At 47.0% G+C, this 19,237-nt stretch overlaps 1 protein-coding gene across 1 annotated transcript in view; it reads right to left on the bottom strand.

The window, feature by feature from the left end:
- LOC137373152 (collagen alpha-1(XI) chain-like) overlaps positions 1–19,237 on the bottom strand; it is a 612,019-nt gene that overhangs the window by 13,877 nt on the left and 578,905 nt on the right. Inside the window, exon 66 of the mRNA XM_068038011.1 lies at positions 4,061–4,173. Coding sequence (XP_067894112.1) covers positions 4,061–4,173 — 113 coding nt within the window. The remainder of the gene's footprint in view (positions 1–4,060; positions 4,174–19,237) is intronic.

Here is a 19,237-nt window from a genome sequence, read left to right on the forward strand (position 1 = left end):
TGCAAAGATATCTGTTAAGGCCCCAGCTATTTCCTCTCTCGCTTCCCTCAGTAACCTGGGATAGATCCCATCCGGACCTGGGGACTTGTCCACCTTAATGCCTTTTAGAATACCCAACACTTCCTCCCTCCTTATGCCGACTTGACCTAGAGTAATCAAACATCTGTCCCTAACCTCAACATCCTTCATGTCTCTCTCATCGGTGAATACCGATGCAAAGTACTCGTTTAGAATCTCACTCATTTTCTCTGACTCCACGCATAACTTTCCTCCTTTGTCCTTGAGTGGGCCAATCCTTTCTCTAGTTACCCTCTTGCTCCTTATATTTGAATCGATCTTTGAAGTTAGCAGGACATATTGAGAGAGCAGTTTGCAAAGCATCTCGTATCTTGAGCTTCATAAAGAGAAGTATTGAGTACAAAAGCAGGAAAGTTATGCTGAGATGTTGTTGAGCACAGTGGGACTGCTGGTCTGAAGTGCATTTGTTTCAATGCAAGAAGTATAACAGGTAAGGCAGATGAACTTAGAGCTTGGATTAGTACTTGGAACTATGATGTTGTTGCTGTTACAGAGACTTGGTTGAGGGAAGGACAGGATTGGCAACTAAATGTTCCAGGCTTTAGAAGCTTCAGGTTGGATAGAGGGGATGTAAAAGGGGTGGGGGAGTTGCATTACCGGTTAAGGAGAATATCAGAGCTGTACTGCGGGAGGACACCTCGGAGGGGTCATGCAGTGAAGCAATATGGGTGGAGCTCAGGAATAGGAAGGGTGCAGTCATGATGTTGGGGGTTTTCTATAGGCCTCCCAACAGCCAGCGGGAGGTAGAGGAGCGGATATGTAGACAGATTTTGGAAAGATGTAAAGGTAACAGGGTTGTAGTGGTGGGTGATTTTAACTTCCCCTATATTGACTGGGACTCACTTAGTGCTAGGGGCTTGGATGGGGCAGAATTTGTAAGGAGCATCTAGGAGGGCTTCTTGAAACAATACATAGATAGTCCAACTAGGCATGGGCCGTACTGGACCTGGTATTGGGGAATGAGCCCGGCCAGGTGGTCGAAGTTTCAGTCGGGGAGCATTTCTGGAACAGTGACCATCATTCCATAAGTTTTAAGGTACTTGTGGATAAGGATAAGAGTAGTCCTCGGGTGAAGGTGCTAAATTGGGGGAAGGCTAATTATAACAATATTAGGCAGGAACTGAAGAATTTAGATTCGGGGCGGCTGTTTGTGGGTAAATCAACATATGACATGTGGGAGTCTTTCAAACGTCAGTTGACTAGAATCCAGGACCAGCATGTTCCTGTGAGGAAGAAGGATAAGTTTGGCAAGTTTCGGGAACCTTGGATAACGCAGGATATTGTGAGCCTCGTCAAAAAGAAAAAGGAAGCATTTGTAAGGGCTGGAAGGCTAGGAACAGACGAATCCCTTGAGAAATATATAGACAGTAGGAAGGAACTTAAGCAAGGAGTCAGGAGGGCTAAAAGGGGTTATGAGAAGACATTGGCAAACAGGATTAAGGAAAATCCCAAGGCTTTTTATACGTATATAAAAAGAGCAAGAGGGTAAATAGGGAAAGGGTTGGCGCACTCAAGGACAGAGAAGGGAATCTATGTGTGGAGCAAGAGGAAATGGGCGAGGTACTAAATTAGTACTTTGCATCAGTATTCACCAAGGACAAGGACTTGGTGGATGATAAGCCTAGGGAAGGGAGTGTAAATAGTCTCAGTCATCTCATTATCAAAAAGGAGGAGGTGTTGGGTGTCTTGCAAAGCATTAAGGTAGATAAGTCCCCAGGGCCTGATGGGATCTACCCCAGAATACTGAGGGAGGCAAGGGAACAAATTGCTGGGGCCTTGACAGAAATCTTTGCATCCTCATTGGCTACAGGTGAGGTCCCAGACGACTCGAGAATAGCCAATGTTGTTCCTTTGTTTAAGAAGGATAGCAAGGATAATCCAGGAAATTATAGGCCGGTGAACCTCATGTCAGTGGTTGGGAAATTATTAGAGAGGATTCATCCGGGACAGGATTTCCTCCCATTTGGAAACAAATGGACTTATTAGCGAGAGGCAGCATGGTTTTGTGAAGGGGAGGTCGTGTCTTACTAATTTGATTGAATTTTTTGAGGAAGTGAAGAAGATGATTGATGAAGGAAGGGCAGTGGATGTTATCTATATGGATTTCAGTAAAGCCTTTGACAAGGTCCCTCATACAAATGGTGAAGTCTGATACAAAAGGTGAAGTCACATGGGATCAGAGGGGAGCTGGCAGGATGGATACAGAACTGGCTCGGTGATAGAAGACAGAGGGTAGCAGTGGATGGGTGCTTTTCTGAATGGAGGGATGTGACTAGTGGTATTCCGCAGGGATCAGTGCTGGGACCTTTGCTCTTTATAGTATATATAAATGATTTGGAGGAAAATGTAGCTGGTCTGATTAGTAAGTTTGCGGATGACACAAAGGTTGGTGGAGTTGCGGACAGTGATGAGGATTGTCAGAGGATACAGCAGGATATAGATCGGTTGGAGACTTGGGCGGAGAAATGGCAGATGGAGTTTAATCCGGACAAATGTGAGGTAATGCATTTTGGAAGGTCTAATGCAGGTGGGAAGTATACAGTAAATGGCAGAACCCTTAGGAGTATTGACAGGCAGACAGATCTGGGCGTACAGGTCCACAGATCACTGAAAGTGGCAACGCAGGTGGATAAGGTAGTCAGGAAGGCATACGGCATGCTTGCCTTCATCGGTCGGGGCATAGAGTATAAAAATTGGCAAGTCATGCTGCAGCTGTACAGAACTTTAGTTAGGCCACACTTAGAATATTGCGTGCAATTCTGGTCGCCACACTACCAGAAGGACGTGGAGGCTTTGGAGAGGGTACAGAAGAGGTTTACCAGGATGTTGCCTGGTTTGGAGGGCATTAGCTATGAAGAGAGGTTGGATAAACTCGGATTGTTTTCACTGGAACGACGGAGGTGGAGGGGCGACATGATAGAGGTTTACAAAGTTATGAGCGGCATGGACAGAGTGGATAGTCAGAAGCTTTTTCCCAGGGTGGAAGAGTCAGTTACTAGGGGACATAGGTTTAAGGTGCGAGGGGCAAAGTTTAGAGGGGATGTGCGAGGCAAGTTCTTTACACAGAGGGTGGTGAGTGCCTGGAACTTGTTGCCGGTGGAGGTGGTGGAAGCAGGTACGATAATGACATTTAAGAGACATCTTGACAAATACATGAATAGGATGGGAATAGAGGGATACGGACCCCGGAAGTGCAGAAGGTTTTAATTTAGGCAGGCATCAAGATCGGTGCAGGCTTGGAGGGCCAAATGGCCTGTTCCTGTGCTGTACTGTTCTTTGTTCTTTGAACCTTTAAAAAGCTCTGCAGGCCCCAACCAGAGCATTGCATCCAGTTCTGGTCACACTTTAGGAAGAATGCAAGAGTCCTTGAGAGGGTGCAGAGGAGATTTGCCAGAATGTTTCCAGGGACGAGAGATTTTCACTAACAGGTTAGTTTAGAGAAGCTGAGATTGTTTTCTTTGGAGTGAAGGAGATTGAAGGGAGATTTGATCGAGGTGTACAAGATTATGACAGGCTTAGAAAAAGTCGACAAAGTAAAGCTGTTCCCATTAGCTGATGGTACAAGGACGAGGGGACACAGATTTAAGGTGGAGGCGGTGGGTGGGGGTGGGGGGGGGGTGGCAATGTGAGGAAGAACCTTTTATGCAGTAAGTGGTAATGACCTGGAACTCGCTGCCGATGAGAATGGTGGAAGCAGAGACGATGAATGATTTCAAAAGGAAATTGGATGGGCACTGAGGGCAATAAACTTGGGGTTGGGGATCGAGCGGGTAAGTGGGACTGACCGGATTGCTTTTCAGAGAACCGGCCTGGGCTTGATGGGCAAATGACCTCCTTCTGTTCCATAATGTCTATGACTTTTTGATGCTATATGAGTGGGAATAACTGGATGGCTCTTTGAGAGAGCCAGCATAGACACGATGGGCCGAATGGCCTCCTTCTGTGTTGTATGTATGATTCCATGAGACAGTACATTACTCACTCCTTCTGATTTCTTGTCTGGGTAGATGCAGGTCTCCCCTCCACTTGTAAAATTGCAGTACACCTTAAAGGAATCTCCGTGACATCCTTGGTTAGGATCAATCCAGTATTCACCTGATGGAGAGAGAGAAGCAAAAATACACATTCTTACACTGGGAAAATGAATCTACCTCCTCTGCACAGACTATGTCAATACAACAGAATGTTCTGGAAACACACAGCAGGGTCAGTACACTGAATTACTTAAAAATTCCAACATAGAAACAGGTCATTCAGCCTGAATTCTGATGAAAGGTCACAGATCTGAAACGTTAACTCTGTTTTCCTCCGCAGATGCTACCAGACCTGTTCAGTATTTCCAGCACTTCCTGCTATTATTCCATTCAGCCCAACTGGTCCATGCTGGTTTTAATGCACCATTACAGCCTCCTCCCATCCCACACTTCATCTCACCCAATCAGTATATCCTTCTATTCCTTTCTTCCTCATATGTTTATCTACAATCTCCTGAATTGTATCGATACAATTCACCTCCTTGTGAGTTTCACATTGTGACAATTCCCTTGGTAAAGACGTTTCTCCTGAATTCCAGATTGGATTTATTCATGATGATCTCATATTTGGTGAGTTACTGGCACAAATTGCCATGTGGAAATATGATGTTGTGGCTATAACAGAGACCTGGCTCAAAGAAGGGCAGGACTGAGTGTTAAATATTCCTGGATACAAGGTGTTTAGGAAAGACAGGAAAGGCAAAAAAGGGGGAGGGGTGGCGGTATTAAGGAGAGCATTGCAGTGCTGGAGAAAAAGGATGTCCCAGAGGGTTGAGGACAGAATCAATTTGGTTAGAGCTAAGGAACAAAAAAGGTGCAGTTACACTGCTCGGTGTTGTCTATAAATCACCAGCTAGCGGGAAGGATGTGGAGGAACAAATTTGCAGGAAATTATAGTGAGGTGCAAGAATTATCGGGTAGTTAGAATGAGGGATTTTAATTATCCAAACATAGACTGGGATTTTTCTTTTGGGCCTCCTTATCTCGAGAGACAATGGATACGCGCCTGGAGGTGGTCAGTGGTTTGTGAAGCAGCGCCTGGAGTGGCTATAAAGGCCAATTCTGGAGTGACAGGCTCTTCCACAGGTGCTGCAGAGAAATTTGTTTGTTGGGGCTGTTGCACAGTTGGCTCTCCCCTTGCGCCTCTGTCTTTTTTCCTGCCAACTACTAAGTCTCTTCGACTCGCCACAATTTAGCCCTGTCTTTATGGCTGCCCGCCAGCTCTGGCGAATGCTGGCAACTGACTCCCACGACTTGTGATCAATGTCACACGATTTCATGTCGCGTTTGCAGACGTCTTTATAACGGAGACATGGACGGCCGGTGGGTCTGATACCAGTGGCGAGCTCGCTGTACAATGTGTCTTTGGGGATCCTGCCATCTTCCATGCGGCTCACATGGCCAAGCCATCTCAAGCGCTGCTGACTCAGTAGTGTGTATAAGCTGGGGGTGTTGGCCGCTTCAAGGACTTCTGTGTTGGAGATATAGTCCTGCCACCTGATGCCAAGTATTCTCCGAAGGCAGCGAAGATGGAATGAATTGAGACGTCGCTCTTGGCTGGCATACGTTGTCCAGGCCTCGCTGCCGTAGAGCAAGGTACTGAGGACACAGGCCTGATACACTCGGACTTTTGTGTTCCGTGTCAGTGCGCCATTTTCCCACACTCTCTTGGCCAGTCTGGACATAGCAGTGGAAGCCTTACCCATGCGCTTGTTGATTTCTGCATCTAGAGACAGGTTACTGGTGATAGTTGAGCCTAGGTAGGTGAACTCTTGAACCACTTCCAGAGCGTGGTCGCCAATATTGATGGATGGAGCATTTCTGACATCCTGCCCCATGATGTTCGTTTTCTTGAGGCTGATGGTTAGGCCAAATTCATTGCAGGCAGACGCAAACCTGTCGATGAGACTCTGCAGGCATTCTTCAGTGTGAGATGTTAAAGCAGCATCGTCAGCAAAGAGGAGTTCTCTGATGAGGACTTTCCGTACTTTGGACTTCGCTCTTAGACGGGCAAGGTTGAACAACCTGCCCCCTGATCTTGTGTGGAGGAAAATTCCTTCTTCAGAGGATTTGAACGCATGTGAAAGCAGCAGGGAGAAGAAAATCCCAAAAAGTGTGGGTGCGAGAACACAGCCCTGTTTCACACCACTCAGGATAGGAAAGGGCTCTGATGAGGAGCCACCATGTTGAATTGTGCCTTTCATATTGTCATGGAATGAGGTGATGATACTTAGTAGCTTTGGGATAATAGTAGTGTAAAGGGCAGTGAGAGGCAAGAGTTCCTAGAGTGTGTTCAGGAAAATTTTCTACAGCAGTATGTTGCTAGTCCAATGAGAAAGGAGGCACTGCTAGACCTGGTTCTTGGGAATGAGATGGGCCAAGTGGATCAGTGTCAGGAGAACATTTAGGGGACAGAGATCATTGTATCATAAGGTTTAGGCTGACTATAGAAAAGGACAAAGAACAATCCAGCGTAAGAATAATTAACTGGAGAAAGCCAACTTCAATGAGGAAAGAATAGATCTGACCCAAATAAATTGGAATCAAAGGTTGGCAGGCAAAATGGCAACTGAACAATGGGCTGCCTTTAAAGAATGGACAGTTCAGGCACGGTCTCCCTGGATGATGAATAAGATAGAGATTAAGGTGAAGAAGAAAAAGTGTGCTTATGACGGATAACATGATGGTGGATAACACAACCGAGAACCAGGCAAAAGATAGAAGGTTCAGAGCATACGAACATACAAATTAGGAGCAGGAGTAGGAGTAGGAGCAGAGGGGATGTGAAAAAACAAATAAAAGCAAAGAGAGAGTATGAAAAGAGACTGGCAGTTAACAGAAACACAAATCCCAATGTTTTCTATAGACATATAAATAGTAAGAGTGTGGTAAAAGGAGGAGTGGGACTGATTCGGGACCATAAAGGGGATTTACACATGGAGGCAGAGGGCATAGCTCAGGTATTAAATGAATATTTTGTATCTGTCTTTACCAAGAAAGAAGATGCAACCCAGGCACATTAAAATAGGAGGTATTTCAGACACTTGAAGGGTTTAAAATTGATAAGGAGGAAGTATTAGATACGCTGTATATAGTTAAAGTTGATAAAGCACCAGGACTGGATGAGATGCATCCAGGGATACTTAATGAAGTGAGGGTGGAAATCGCAGAGGAACTGGCCATAATTTTCCAGTCTTACTTAGACTTGGGGGTGGTGCCAGAGGACTGGAGAATTGTAAATATTACACCCTTGTTCAAAAAAGGATGTAAAGACTGGAGCATTTCAGCTATGAAGAGAGAATGAACAGGCTAGGGTTGTTTTCTTTGGAGCAGAGAAGGTTGAGGTGGGACATGGTTGAGGTGTACAAGATTATGAGGGGCATTGATAGGTTAGATAGGAAGAAACTTTTTCCCTTAGCGGAGGGGTCAAGAACCAGGGGGCATAGATTTAAGGTAAGGGGCAGGAGGTTTAGAAGGGATTTGAGGAAAAATATTTTCACTCAGAGGGTGGTTGGAATCTGGAACACACTGCCTGAAGAGGTGGTAGAGGCAGGAACCTTCACAACATTTAAGAAGTATTTAGATGAGCACTTGAAACGCCATAGCATACAAGGCTCCGGGCCAAGTGCTGGAAAATGGGATTAGAATAAGAACAAAGAACAGAGAACAGTAGAGCACAGGAACAGGCCATTCGGCCCTCCAAGCCTGCGCCGATCTTGATGCCTGTCCAAACTAAAACCCTCTGCACTTCTGGGGTCCGTATCCCTCTATTCCCATCCTATTCATGTATTTGTCAAGATGCCTCTTAAACGTCACTATCGTATCTGCTTCCACCACCTCCCCTGGCAGCAGGTTCCAGGCACTCACCACCCTCTGTGTAAAGAACTTGCCTCGCACATCCCCTCTAAACTTTGCCCCTCGCACCTTAAACCTATGTCCCCTAGTAACTGACTCTTCCACCCTGGGAAAAAGCTTCTGACTATCCACTCTGTCCATGCCGCTCATAACTTTTTAAACCTCTATCATGTTGCCCCTCCACCTCCGTCGTTCCAGTGAAAACAATCCGAGTTTATCCAACCTCTCTTCATAGCTAATGCCCTCCAGACCAGGCAACATCCTGGTAATCCTCTACTGAACCCTCTCCAAAGCCTCCATGTCCTTCTGGTAGTGTGGCGACCAGAATTGCACGCAATATTCTAAGTGTGGCATAACTAAGGTTCTGTACAGCTGCAGCATGACTTGCCAATTTTTATACTCTATGCCCCGACCGATGAAGGCAAGCATGCCGTATGCCTTCTTGACTACCTTATCCACCTGCGTTGCCACTTTCAGTGACCTGTGGACCTGTATGCCCAGATCTCTCTGCCTGTCAATACTCCTAAGGGTTCTGCCATTTACTGTATACTTCCCAACTGCATTAGACCTTCCAAAATGCACTACCTCACATTTGTCCAGATTAAACTCCATCTGCCATTTCTCCGCCCAAGTCTCCAACCGATCTATATCCTGCTGTATCTTCTGACAATCCTCATCATTATCCGTAACTCCACCAACCTTTGTGTCGTCCGCAAACTTACTAATCAGACCAGCTACATTTTCCTCCAAATCGTTTATATATACTACAAACAGCAAAGGTCCCAGCAGTGATCCCTGCGGAACACCACTAGGCACATCCCTCCATTCAGAAAAGCACCCTTCAACTGCTACCCTCTGTCTTCTATGACAGAGCCAGTTCTGCATCCATCTTGCCAGCTCGCCTCTGATCCCATGTGACTTCACCTTTTGTACCAGTCTGCCATGAGGGACCTTGTCAAAGGCTTTACTGAAGTCCATATAGATAACATCCACTGCCCTTCCTTCATCAATCATCAGTCACTTCCTCAAAAAACTCAATCAAGTTAGTGAGACACAACCTCCCCTTCACAAAACCATGCTGCCTCTCACTAATAAGTTCGTTTGTTTCCAAATGGGAGTCAATCCTGTCCCGAAGAATCCTCTAATAATTTCCCTACCACTGACGTAAGGCTCACCGGCTTATAATTTCCTGGATTTCTAACTTGCTGGAGTTTGTTGATGAGGCAACAAAGAAGTTGCTGAGGGCAATGCTGTTGATGTGGTGTACATGGACTTCCAAAAAACATTTGATAAAGTGCCACTCAACAGACTTGTGAGCAAAATTAAAAGGGACAGTAGCAATATGGTTACAAAATTGGAAACAAAGAGTGGTGGTTGATGGATGTTTTTTTGGATTGGAGGAAGGTTTGGAGTGGAGTTCCCCAAGAGTCAGTGTTTTCTCTTTTATTCATTCATGGGATGTGGGCGTCCCTGGCCAAGCCAGCATTTATTGCCCATTGCTAATTGCCCTTGAGAAGGTGGTGGTGAGCTGCCTTCTTGAACTGCTGCAGTCCATGGGAGGTAGGTACACCCACAGTGCTGTTAGGAAGGGAGTTCCAGGATTTTGTCCCAGCGACAGTGAAGGAAAGGCGATACAGTTCCAAGTCAGGATGATGTGTGACTTCAAGGGGAGCTTGCAGGTGATGGTGTTCTCATGAATTTGTTGCCCTTGTCCTTCTAGGTGGTAGAGGTCGCGGGTTTGGAAAGTGCTGTCTAAGGAGCCTTGGTGCGTTGCTACAGTGCATCTTGTAGATGGTACACACTGCTGCCACTGTGCATCGGTGGTGGAGGCAGTGAATGTTTGTGGATGGGATGCCAATCAAATAGGCTGCTTTGTCCTGGATGGTATCGAGCTTCTTGAATGTTGTTGGAGCCGCACCCATCCAGGCAAGTGGAGAGTATTCCATCATACTCCTGACTTGTGCCTTGTCGATGGTGGACAGGCTTTGGGGAGTCAGGAGGTGAGTTACGCACCTCAGGATTCCTAGCCTCTGACCTGCTCTTGTAGCCACGGTATTTTGTGGCTGGTCCAGTTCAGTTTCTGGTCAATGGTAACCCTCAGGATGTTGATAGTGGGGGATTCAGCGATGGTAATGCCATTGAACATCAAGGGGAGATGGTTAGATTCTTTTTTGTTGGAGGTGATCATTGCCTGGAACTTGTGTGGCATGACTGCGACTTGCCACTTATCAGCCCAAGCCTAGATGTGGTCCAGGTCTTGCTGCATCTGGACTCTGCCTGCTTCAGTATCTGAGGAGTCACGAATGGTGCTGAACATTGTGCAATCATGAGCGAACATCCCCACTTCTGACCTTGTGATTGAAGGAAGGTCATTGATGAAGCAGCTGAAGGTGGTTGGGCCTAGGACACTACCCTGAGGTATTCCTGCAGTGATGTCTTGGAGCTGAGATGATTGACCTCCAACAACCACAACCATCTTCCTTTGTGCTAGGTACGGCTCCAACCAACGGAGAATTTTCCCCCTGATTCCCAATGACTTCAATTTTTCTAGGGTTCCTTGATGCCATACTCGGTCAAATGCTGCCTTGATGTCAAGGGCAGTCACTCTCACCTCACCTCAGGAGTTCAGCTCTTTTGTCCATGTTTGGACCAAGGCCGTAATGAGGTCAGGAGCTGAGTGGCCCTGGTGGAACCCAAACTGAGCATCAGTAAGTAGGTTATTGCTGAGCAAGGGCTGCTTGATAGCACTGTCAACAACCTCTTCCATCACTTTGCTGATGATTGAAAGTAGACTGATTGTGCGGTAATTGGCCAGGTTGGATTTGTCCTACATTTTGTGCAAAGGACATACCTGGGCAATTTTCCACATTGTCGGGTAGATGCCACTGTCGTAGCTGTATTGGAACAGTTTGGCTAGGTGTGCAGCTAGTTCTAGAGCACAGGTCTTCAGTACTATTGCCGGAATGTTGTCAGGGCCTTTCGATCTGCAGTATCCAGTGCCTTCAGTCGTTTCTTGAGATCACTTGGAGTGAATCAGATTGGCTGAAGTCTGGCATCTGTGATGCTGGGCCCCTCAGGAGGAGGCCGAGATGGATCATCCACTCGACACATCTGGCTGACGATTGTTGCAAATGCTTCAGTCTTGTCTTTTGCACTGACGTGCTGGGCTCCCCCATCACTGAGGATGGGGATATTTGTGGAGCCACCTCCTCCTCCCGTTAGTTATTTAATCGTCCACCACCATTCATAACTGGATGCGGTAGGTCTGCAGAGATTTGATCTGATCCATTGGTTGTGGGATCGCTTAGCTCTGACTATTGCATACCGCTTCCGCTGTTTGGCATGCAAGTTGTCCTGGGCTGTAGCTTCATCAGACTGACGCCTCATGTTTAGGTATGCTCCCTGCATGCCCTCCTACACTCTTTGAACCAGGGTTAGTCCCCCAGCTTGATGGTAATGGTAGAGTGGGAGATATGCCAGGCCATGAGGTTACAGATTGTGGTTGAATACAATTCTGCTGCTGCTGATGGTCCACAGCGCCTCATGGATGTCCAGTTTTGAGTTACTAGATCTGTTCGAAATCTATCCCATTGAGCACGGTGATAGTGCCACACAACACGGACAGGTGGTTGATGTGTTGGTGGGGGGACATTTTGGTGATAGCGACCACAACATGGTACAATTTAAGCTTGTTATGGAGAAAGAAATAGACAAGTTGCAAAAAAAGGTTTTGGATTGGGGGAGAGAGAATTTTAGTAAAATAAGGCAGGATCTGGCCAAGGTAGACTGGAAAGAGTTACTTGTCGGGAAATCTACAGAAGAGCAGTGGGGGGCATTCAAAAAGGAAATGGGGAGCGTACATGCCCAACATGTTCCCTCTAGGGTAATAGGTAGGAGCAACAATCCCAGAGAACCATGGATGACCAGAAACATTCAGGGTATGATGAAAAGGAAAAGAGATGCTTTTAGAAAATACAAGGAGAGCAAATCAATGGAAGCATTAGTGGAGTACAGAAAGTGTAGGATGGAGCTTAAGAAAGCAATTAGGAGAGCAAAGAGGGGATATGAGAAAGCTCTGGCTGGTAAAAGTAGGGAAAATCCCAAGATATTCTATAAGTATATCAATGGGAAGAGGATAACCAGGGAAAGAGTAGAACCCATTAGGGACCAAGGGGGAAATCTGTGGGTGGAGTCAGAGGACGTTGGTAGGGTGTTGAACGAATACTTCACATCTGTCTTCACCCAAGAGAATGAGGATGTAGATATGGAACTCAGAGAGAGAGACTGTGAGGTTCTTGAGCAAATTGTCAGAGGGAGTGACAAGGTATTGGAGGTTTTGGAAGGCTTAAAGGTGGACAAATCTCCAGGTCCGGACGATTTGTGTCCCAGGATGCTGTGGGAGGCGAGGGTGGAGATTGCAGGGACTCTGACCCTAATTTTTAATTCCTCTCTGGCCATGGGGGAGGTGCCAGAGGACTGGAGAACAGCTAATGTGGTCCCACTATTTAAGAAAGGTTGTAGAGATAAGCCAGGGAACTGCAGACCAGTGAGTCTCATGTCAGTGGTAGGGAAACTATTGGAGAAAATTCTGAAGGAGAGAATCTATCTCCACTTGGAGAGGCAAAATTTGATTAGGAATAGTCAGCATGGCTTTGTCAGAGGGAGGTCATGCCTAACAAATTTAATTGAATTTTTTGAGCATGTGACCAGGTGTGTAGATGAGGGTAGTGCAGTTGATGTAGTTTACATGGATTTCAGCAAAGCCTTTGACAAGGTCCCACATGGGAGACTTATCAAGAAAGCAAATGCACATGGGATACAGGGTAACTTGATAAGGTGGATTCAAAATTGGCTTAGCTGTAGAAGACAGAGAGTGATGACAGAGGGCTGTTTTAGTGACTGGAAGCCAATGTCCAGTGGCGTATCACAGGGATCTGTTATGGGTCCCCTATTGTTCGTCATTTATATAAACGACAGAGATGACTCCTCCAACCAAAAAAAAAAAGGACTCTTGTGTGGAGGGTTTGGTAAGGCAAGGTTTTCCTTTATTTTATTTTTTTAAATCTCTGTTGTCAATTTAGAGCGGAGGGGATGGAAGCTAGGGCAGTTGCAGGCTCCTCTTGCAGGATGTGGGAGGTGAGGGTCACCACTGGTGTCCCTGCTGACTTCACCTGTGAGAAGTGCACCCAACTCCAGCTCCTCGCAGACCGCGTTAGGGAACTGGAGCAGGAGCTGGATGAACTTCGGATCATTCAGGAGGCTGAGGGGGTGATAGAGAGCAGTTATAGGGAAGTAGTGACACCTAAGTTACAGGATAAAGGTAGCTGGGTGACCGTCAGGGGAGGGAAAGGGATGAGGCGCACAGTGCAGGGATCCCCTGTGGCCGTTCCCCTCAATAATACGTATACCGTTTTGGATACGGTTGGGGGGGGGACCTATCAGAGGAAAGCCACAGTGGCCAGGTCTCTGGCACAGAGCCTGGCTCTGTGGCTCAGAAGGGAAGGGGGGAGAATAGGAGAGCGATAGTGATAGGAGATTCAATGGTTAGAGGAACAGACAGGAGATTCTCTGGTCGCGAACATGCGCGATGCTGAGGAGGTCGTGGATAGCACGTTTAGTGAATTGGTCACACCACAGATTAGGATTGCTGAGGGAGAAAGGGAATGGGTGACCAAAAGGCAGAGAAAGAGCAGGAAGGCAGCGCAGGAGTCCCCTGCGGTCATCTCCCTCCAAAACAAGTATAGCGTTTTGGATACTGTTGAGGGAGATGGCTCACCAGGGGAAGGCAGCAGTAGCCAGGTCCATGGCACCGTGGCTGGCTCTGCTGTTCAGAAGGGCGGGAAAAAGAGTGGAAGGGCTATAGTCATAGGGGATTCGATTGTAAGGGGAGTAGATAGGCGGTTCTGTGGTCGAAAACGAGACTCCCAAATGGTATGTTGCCTCCCAGGTGCACGGGTCAGGGATGTCTCAGATCGGCTGCAGAACATTCTGAAGGGGGAGGGTGAACAGCCAGTTGTCGTTGTGCACATAGGCACCAATGATATAGGTAAAAAACGGGATGAGGTCCTACAAGCAGAGTTTAGGGAGTTAGGACACAAGTTAAAAAGTAGGACCTCAGAGGTAGTAATCTCAGGATTGCTACCAGTGCCACGTGATAGTCAGAGTAAAAATGAAAGAATAGTCAGGATGAATGCGTGGCTTGAGAGATGGTGCAGGAAGGAGGGGTTCAGATTTTTGGGACATTGGGACCGGTTGTGGGGGAGGTGGGACTATTACAAATTGGACGGTCTACACCTGGGCCGGACTGGAACCAATGTCCTTGGGGGTGCTTTTGCTAACGCTGTTGGGGAGGGTTTAAACTAATGTGGCAGGGGGATGGGAACCAATTGAGGAGGTCAGTTGACAGTAAGGAGGTAGTAACAAAAGCCTGTAAGGAACTAGATAATGAAGTCAGTGTGACTAAGGGAAAGAGTAGACAGGGAGCAGATGATGAACACAAAGAGACTGGTGGTCTGAGGTGCATTTGTTTTAATGCAAGAAGTGTAGTAGGTAAGGCAGATGAACTTAGGGCTTGGATTAGTACCTGGGAGTATGATGTTATTGCTATTACTGAGACTTGGTTGAGGGAAGGGCACGATTGGCAACTAAATATCCCAGGATATCGATGCTTCAGGCGGGATAGAGAGGGAGGTAAAAGAGGTGGAGGAGTTGCATTACTGGTCAAAGAGGATATCACAGCTGTGCTGAAGGAGGGCACTATGGAGGACTCGAGCAGTGAGGCAATATGGGCAGAACTCAAAAATAGGAAGGGTGCGGTAACAATGTTGGGGCTGTACGACAGGCCTCCCAACAGCGAGCGTGAGATAGAGGTACAAATATGTAAACAGATTATGGAAAGATGTAGGAGCAACAGGGTGGTGGTGATAGGAGATTTTAATTTTCCCAACATTGACTGGGATTCACTTAGTGTTAGAGGTCTAGATGGAGCAGAATTTGTAAGGAGCATCCAGGAGGGTTTTCTAGAGCAGTATGTAAATAGCCCAACTCGGGAAGGGGCCATACTGGACCTGGTGTTGGGGAATGAGCCCGGCCAGGTTGTTGAAGTTTCAGTAGGGGACTACTTTGGGAATAGTGATCACAATTCCGTAAGCTTTAAAATACTCATGGACAAAGACGAGAGTGGTCCTAAAGGAAGAGTGCTAAATTGGGGGCAGGCCAACTATACCAAAATTCGGCAGGAGCTGGGGAATGTAGATTGGGAGCAGCTGTTTGAAGGTAAATCCACATGTGATATGTGGGAGGCTTTTAAAGAGAGGTTGATTAGCGTGCAGGAGAGACATGTTCCTGTGAAAATGAGGGATAGAAATGGCAAGATTAGGGAACCATGGATGACAGGTGAAATTGTGAGACTAGCTAAGAGGAAAAAGGAAGCATACATAAGGTCTAGGCGGCTGATGAAAGACGAAGCTTTGAAAGAATATCGGGAATGTAGGACCAATCTGAAACGAGGAATTAAGAGGGCTAAAAGGGGTCATGAAATATCTTTAGCAAACAGGGTTAAAGAAAATCCCAAAGCCTTTTATTCATATCTAAGGAGCAAGAGGGTAACTAGAGAAAGGATTGGCCCACTAAAGGACAAAGGAGGAATGTTATGCTTGGACTCAGAGAAAATGGGTGAGATTCTAAACGAGTACTTTGCATCGGTATTCACCGATGAGAGGGACATGACGGATGTTGAGGTTAGGAACAGATGTTTGATTACACTAGGTCAAGTCGGCATAAGGAGGGAGGAAGTGTTGGGTATTCTAAAGGGCATTAAGGTGGACAAGTCCCCAGGTCCGGATGGGATCTATCCCAGGTTACTGAGGGAAGCGAGAGAGGAAATAGCTGGGGCCTTAACAGATATCTTTGCAGCATCCTTAAACACGGGTGAGGTCCCGGAGGACTGGAGAATTGCTAATGTTGTCCCCTTGTTTAAGAAGGGTAGCAGGGATAATCCAGGTAATTATAGACCGGTGAGCCTGACGTCAGTGGTAGGGAAGCTGCTGGAGAAGATACTGAGGGATAGGATCTATTCCTATTTGGAAGAAAATGGGCTTATCAGTGATAGGCAACATGGTTTTGTGCAGGGAAGGTCATGTCTTACCAACTTAATAGAATTCTTTGAGGAAGTGACAAAGTTGATTGATGAGGGAAGGGCTGTCGATGTCAAATACATGGACTTCAGTAAGGCGTTTGATAAGGTTCCCCATGGCAGGCTGATGGAGAAAGTGAAGGCGCATGGGGTCCAAGGTGTACTAGCTAGATGGATAAAGAACTGGCTGGGCAACAGGAGACAGAGAGTTGCAGCAGAAGGGAGTTTCTCAAAATGGAGACGTGTGACCAGTGGTGTTCCACAGGGATCCGTGCTGGGACCACTGTTGTTTGTGATATACATTAATGATTTGGAGGAAAGTATAGGTGGACTGATTAGCAAGTTTGCAGACGACACTAAGATTGGTGGAGTAGCAGATAGTGAAGGGGACTGTCAGAGAATACAGAAGAATATAGATAGATTGGAGAGTTGGGCAGAGAAATGGCAGATGGAGTTCAATCAGGGCAAATGCGAGGTGATGCATTTTGGAAGATCCAATTCAAGAGTGAACGAGACAGTAAATGGAAAAGTCCTGGGGAAAATTGATGTCCAGAGAGATTTGGGTGTTCAGGTCCACTGTTCCCTGAAGGTGGCAACGCAGGTAAATAGAGTGGTCAAGAAGGCATACGGCATGCTTTCCTTCATCGGACGGGGTATTGAGTACAAGAGTTGCAGGTCATGTTACAGTTGTATAGGACTTTGGTTCGGCCACATTTGGAATACTGCGTGCAGTTCTGGTCGCCACATTACCAAAAGGATGTGGATGCTTTGGAGAGGGTGCAGAGGAGGTTCACCAGGATGTTGCCTGGTATGGAGGGCGCTCGCTATGAAGAGAGGTTGAGTAGATTAGGATTATTTTCATTAGAAAGACGGAGGTTGAGGGGGGACCTGATTGAGGTGTACAAAATCATGAGAGGTATAGACAGGGTGGATAGCAAGAGGCTTTTTCCCAGAGTGGGGGATTCAATTACTAGAGGACACGAGTTCAAAGTGAAAGGGGAACAGTTTAGGGGGGATATGCGTGGAAATTTCTTTACGCAGAGGGTGGTGGGTGCCTGGAACGCGTTGCCAGCGGAGGTGGTAGATGCGGGCACGATGGCGTCTTTTAAGATGTATCTAGACAGATACATGAATGGGCAGGAAGAAAAGAGATACAGAACCTTAGAAAATAGGCGACATGTTTAGAGAGAGGATCTGGATCTGCGCAGGCTTGGAGGGCCGAAGGGCCTGTTCCTGTGCTGTAATTATCTTTGTTCTTTGAACGAGACCCGCGGATGGTATGTTGCCTCCCGGGTGCCAGGGTCAGGGATGTCTCGGATCGAGTCCACAGGATTCTTAAGGGGGAGGGGGAGCAGCCAGAGGTCGTGGTACATATCGGTACCAATGACATAGCTAGGAAAAGGGATGAGGACCTGAAATGCGAATATCGGGAGTTAGGTTGGAAGCTGAAAGGCAGGACGAGCAGTGTAGTAATCTCAGGATTGTTACCGGTACCACGTGCTAGTGAGGCTAGAAACAGGGAGCGAGTGCAGCTGAACACGTGGCTACAGAGCTGGTGTAGGAGGGAGGGATTCAGATATGAGGATCATTGGGATACCTTCTGGGGAAGGTGGGACCTGTACAAGAAGGACGGGTTGCATCTGAACTGGAGGGGCACCAATATCCTGGGTGGGAGGTTTGCTAGAGCTCTTCGGGAGGGTTTCAACTAGTTTGGCAGGGGGATGGGAACCGGAGCTACGGATCAGTGGATGGGGTAGCTGTTGAACAGGTAGATACCGAGTGCAGAGAGTCTGCGAGGAAGGTTAGACAGTTGACAGGGCAAAGTTGCAGCCAGTATGATGGGTTGAAGTGTGTCTATTTTAATGCAAGAAGTGTCAGGAATAAGGGTGATGAACTTAGAGCATGGATCAGTACTTGGAGCGACGATGTTGTGGCCATTACGGAGACTTGGATATCACAGGGGCAGGAATGGATGTTGGATGTTCCGAGGTTGAGATGTTTCAACAGGAATAGGGAAGGAGGTAAAAGAGGTGGGGGAGTGGCATTGCTAATCAGGGATAGCATCACAGTTGGGCAGGAAGCAAAGAGATACAGACCCTTAGAAAATAGGCGACATGTTTAGATAGAGGATATGGATCGGCGCAGGCTTGGAGGGCCGAAGGGCCTGTTCCTGTTCTGTAATTTTCTTTGTTCTTTGTTGCAGAAAGGGAGGTCGTCGAGGAGGGTTTGTCTACTGAGTCAGTATGGGTGGAAGTCAGAAACAGGAAAGGAGCAGTCACTTTATTGGGAGTTTTCTATAGACCCCCCAATAGCAATAGAGACACGGAGGAACAGATTGGGAGGCAGATTTTGGAAAGGTGCAGAAGTAACAGGGTTGTTGTCATGGGTGACTTCAACTTCCCTAATATTGATTGGAACCTCCTTGGTGCAAATAGTTTGGATGGAGCAGTTTTTGTCAGGTGTGTCCAGGAAGGTTTCCTGACTCAATATGCAGATAGGCCGACTAGACGGGGGGGCTATGTTGGATTTGGTGCTTGGCAACGAACCAGGCCAGGTGGCAGATCAATCGGTGGGAGAGCATTTCGGTGATAGTGATCACAACTCCCTGGAGAGGGACAGGAGCAGACGGGATGAGAAAATATTTAATTTGGGGAGGGGGAATTACAATGCTATTAGGCAGGAACTAAGGAGCTTAAATTGGGAACAGATGTTCTCAGGGAAATGCACGACAGAAATGTGGAGGTTGTTTAGGGAGCACTTGCTGCGACTGCTGGATAGGTTTGTCCCGATGAGGAAAGGAAGGGATGGTAGGGTGAAGGAACCTTGGATGACAAGAGATGTGGAACAGCTAGTCAAGAGGGAGAAGGAAGCTTACTTAAGGTTGAGGAAGCAAGGATCAGACAGGGCTCTAGAGGGTTACAAGGTAGCCAGGAAGGAACTGAAGAATGGACTTAGGAGAGCTAGAAGGGGACATGAAAAAGTCTTGGCGGGTAGGATTAAGGAAAATCCCAAGGCGTTCTACACCTATGTGAGGAACAAGAGGATGGCCAGAGTGAGGGTAGGGCCGATCAGGGATAATGGAGGGAACTTGTGCCTGGAGTCGGAGGAGGTAGGGGAGGTCCTTAATGAATACTTT

The sequence above is a fragment of the Heterodontus francisci genome, chromosome 8 (genome assembly GCF_036365525.1).
Source record: "Heterodontus francisci isolate sHetFra1 chromosome 8, sHetFra1.hap1, whole genome shotgun sequence".
In the NCBI taxonomy this organism is placed as follows: Eukaryota; Metazoa; Chordata; class Chondrichthyes; order Heterodontiformes; family Heterodontidae; genus Heterodontus; species Heterodontus francisci.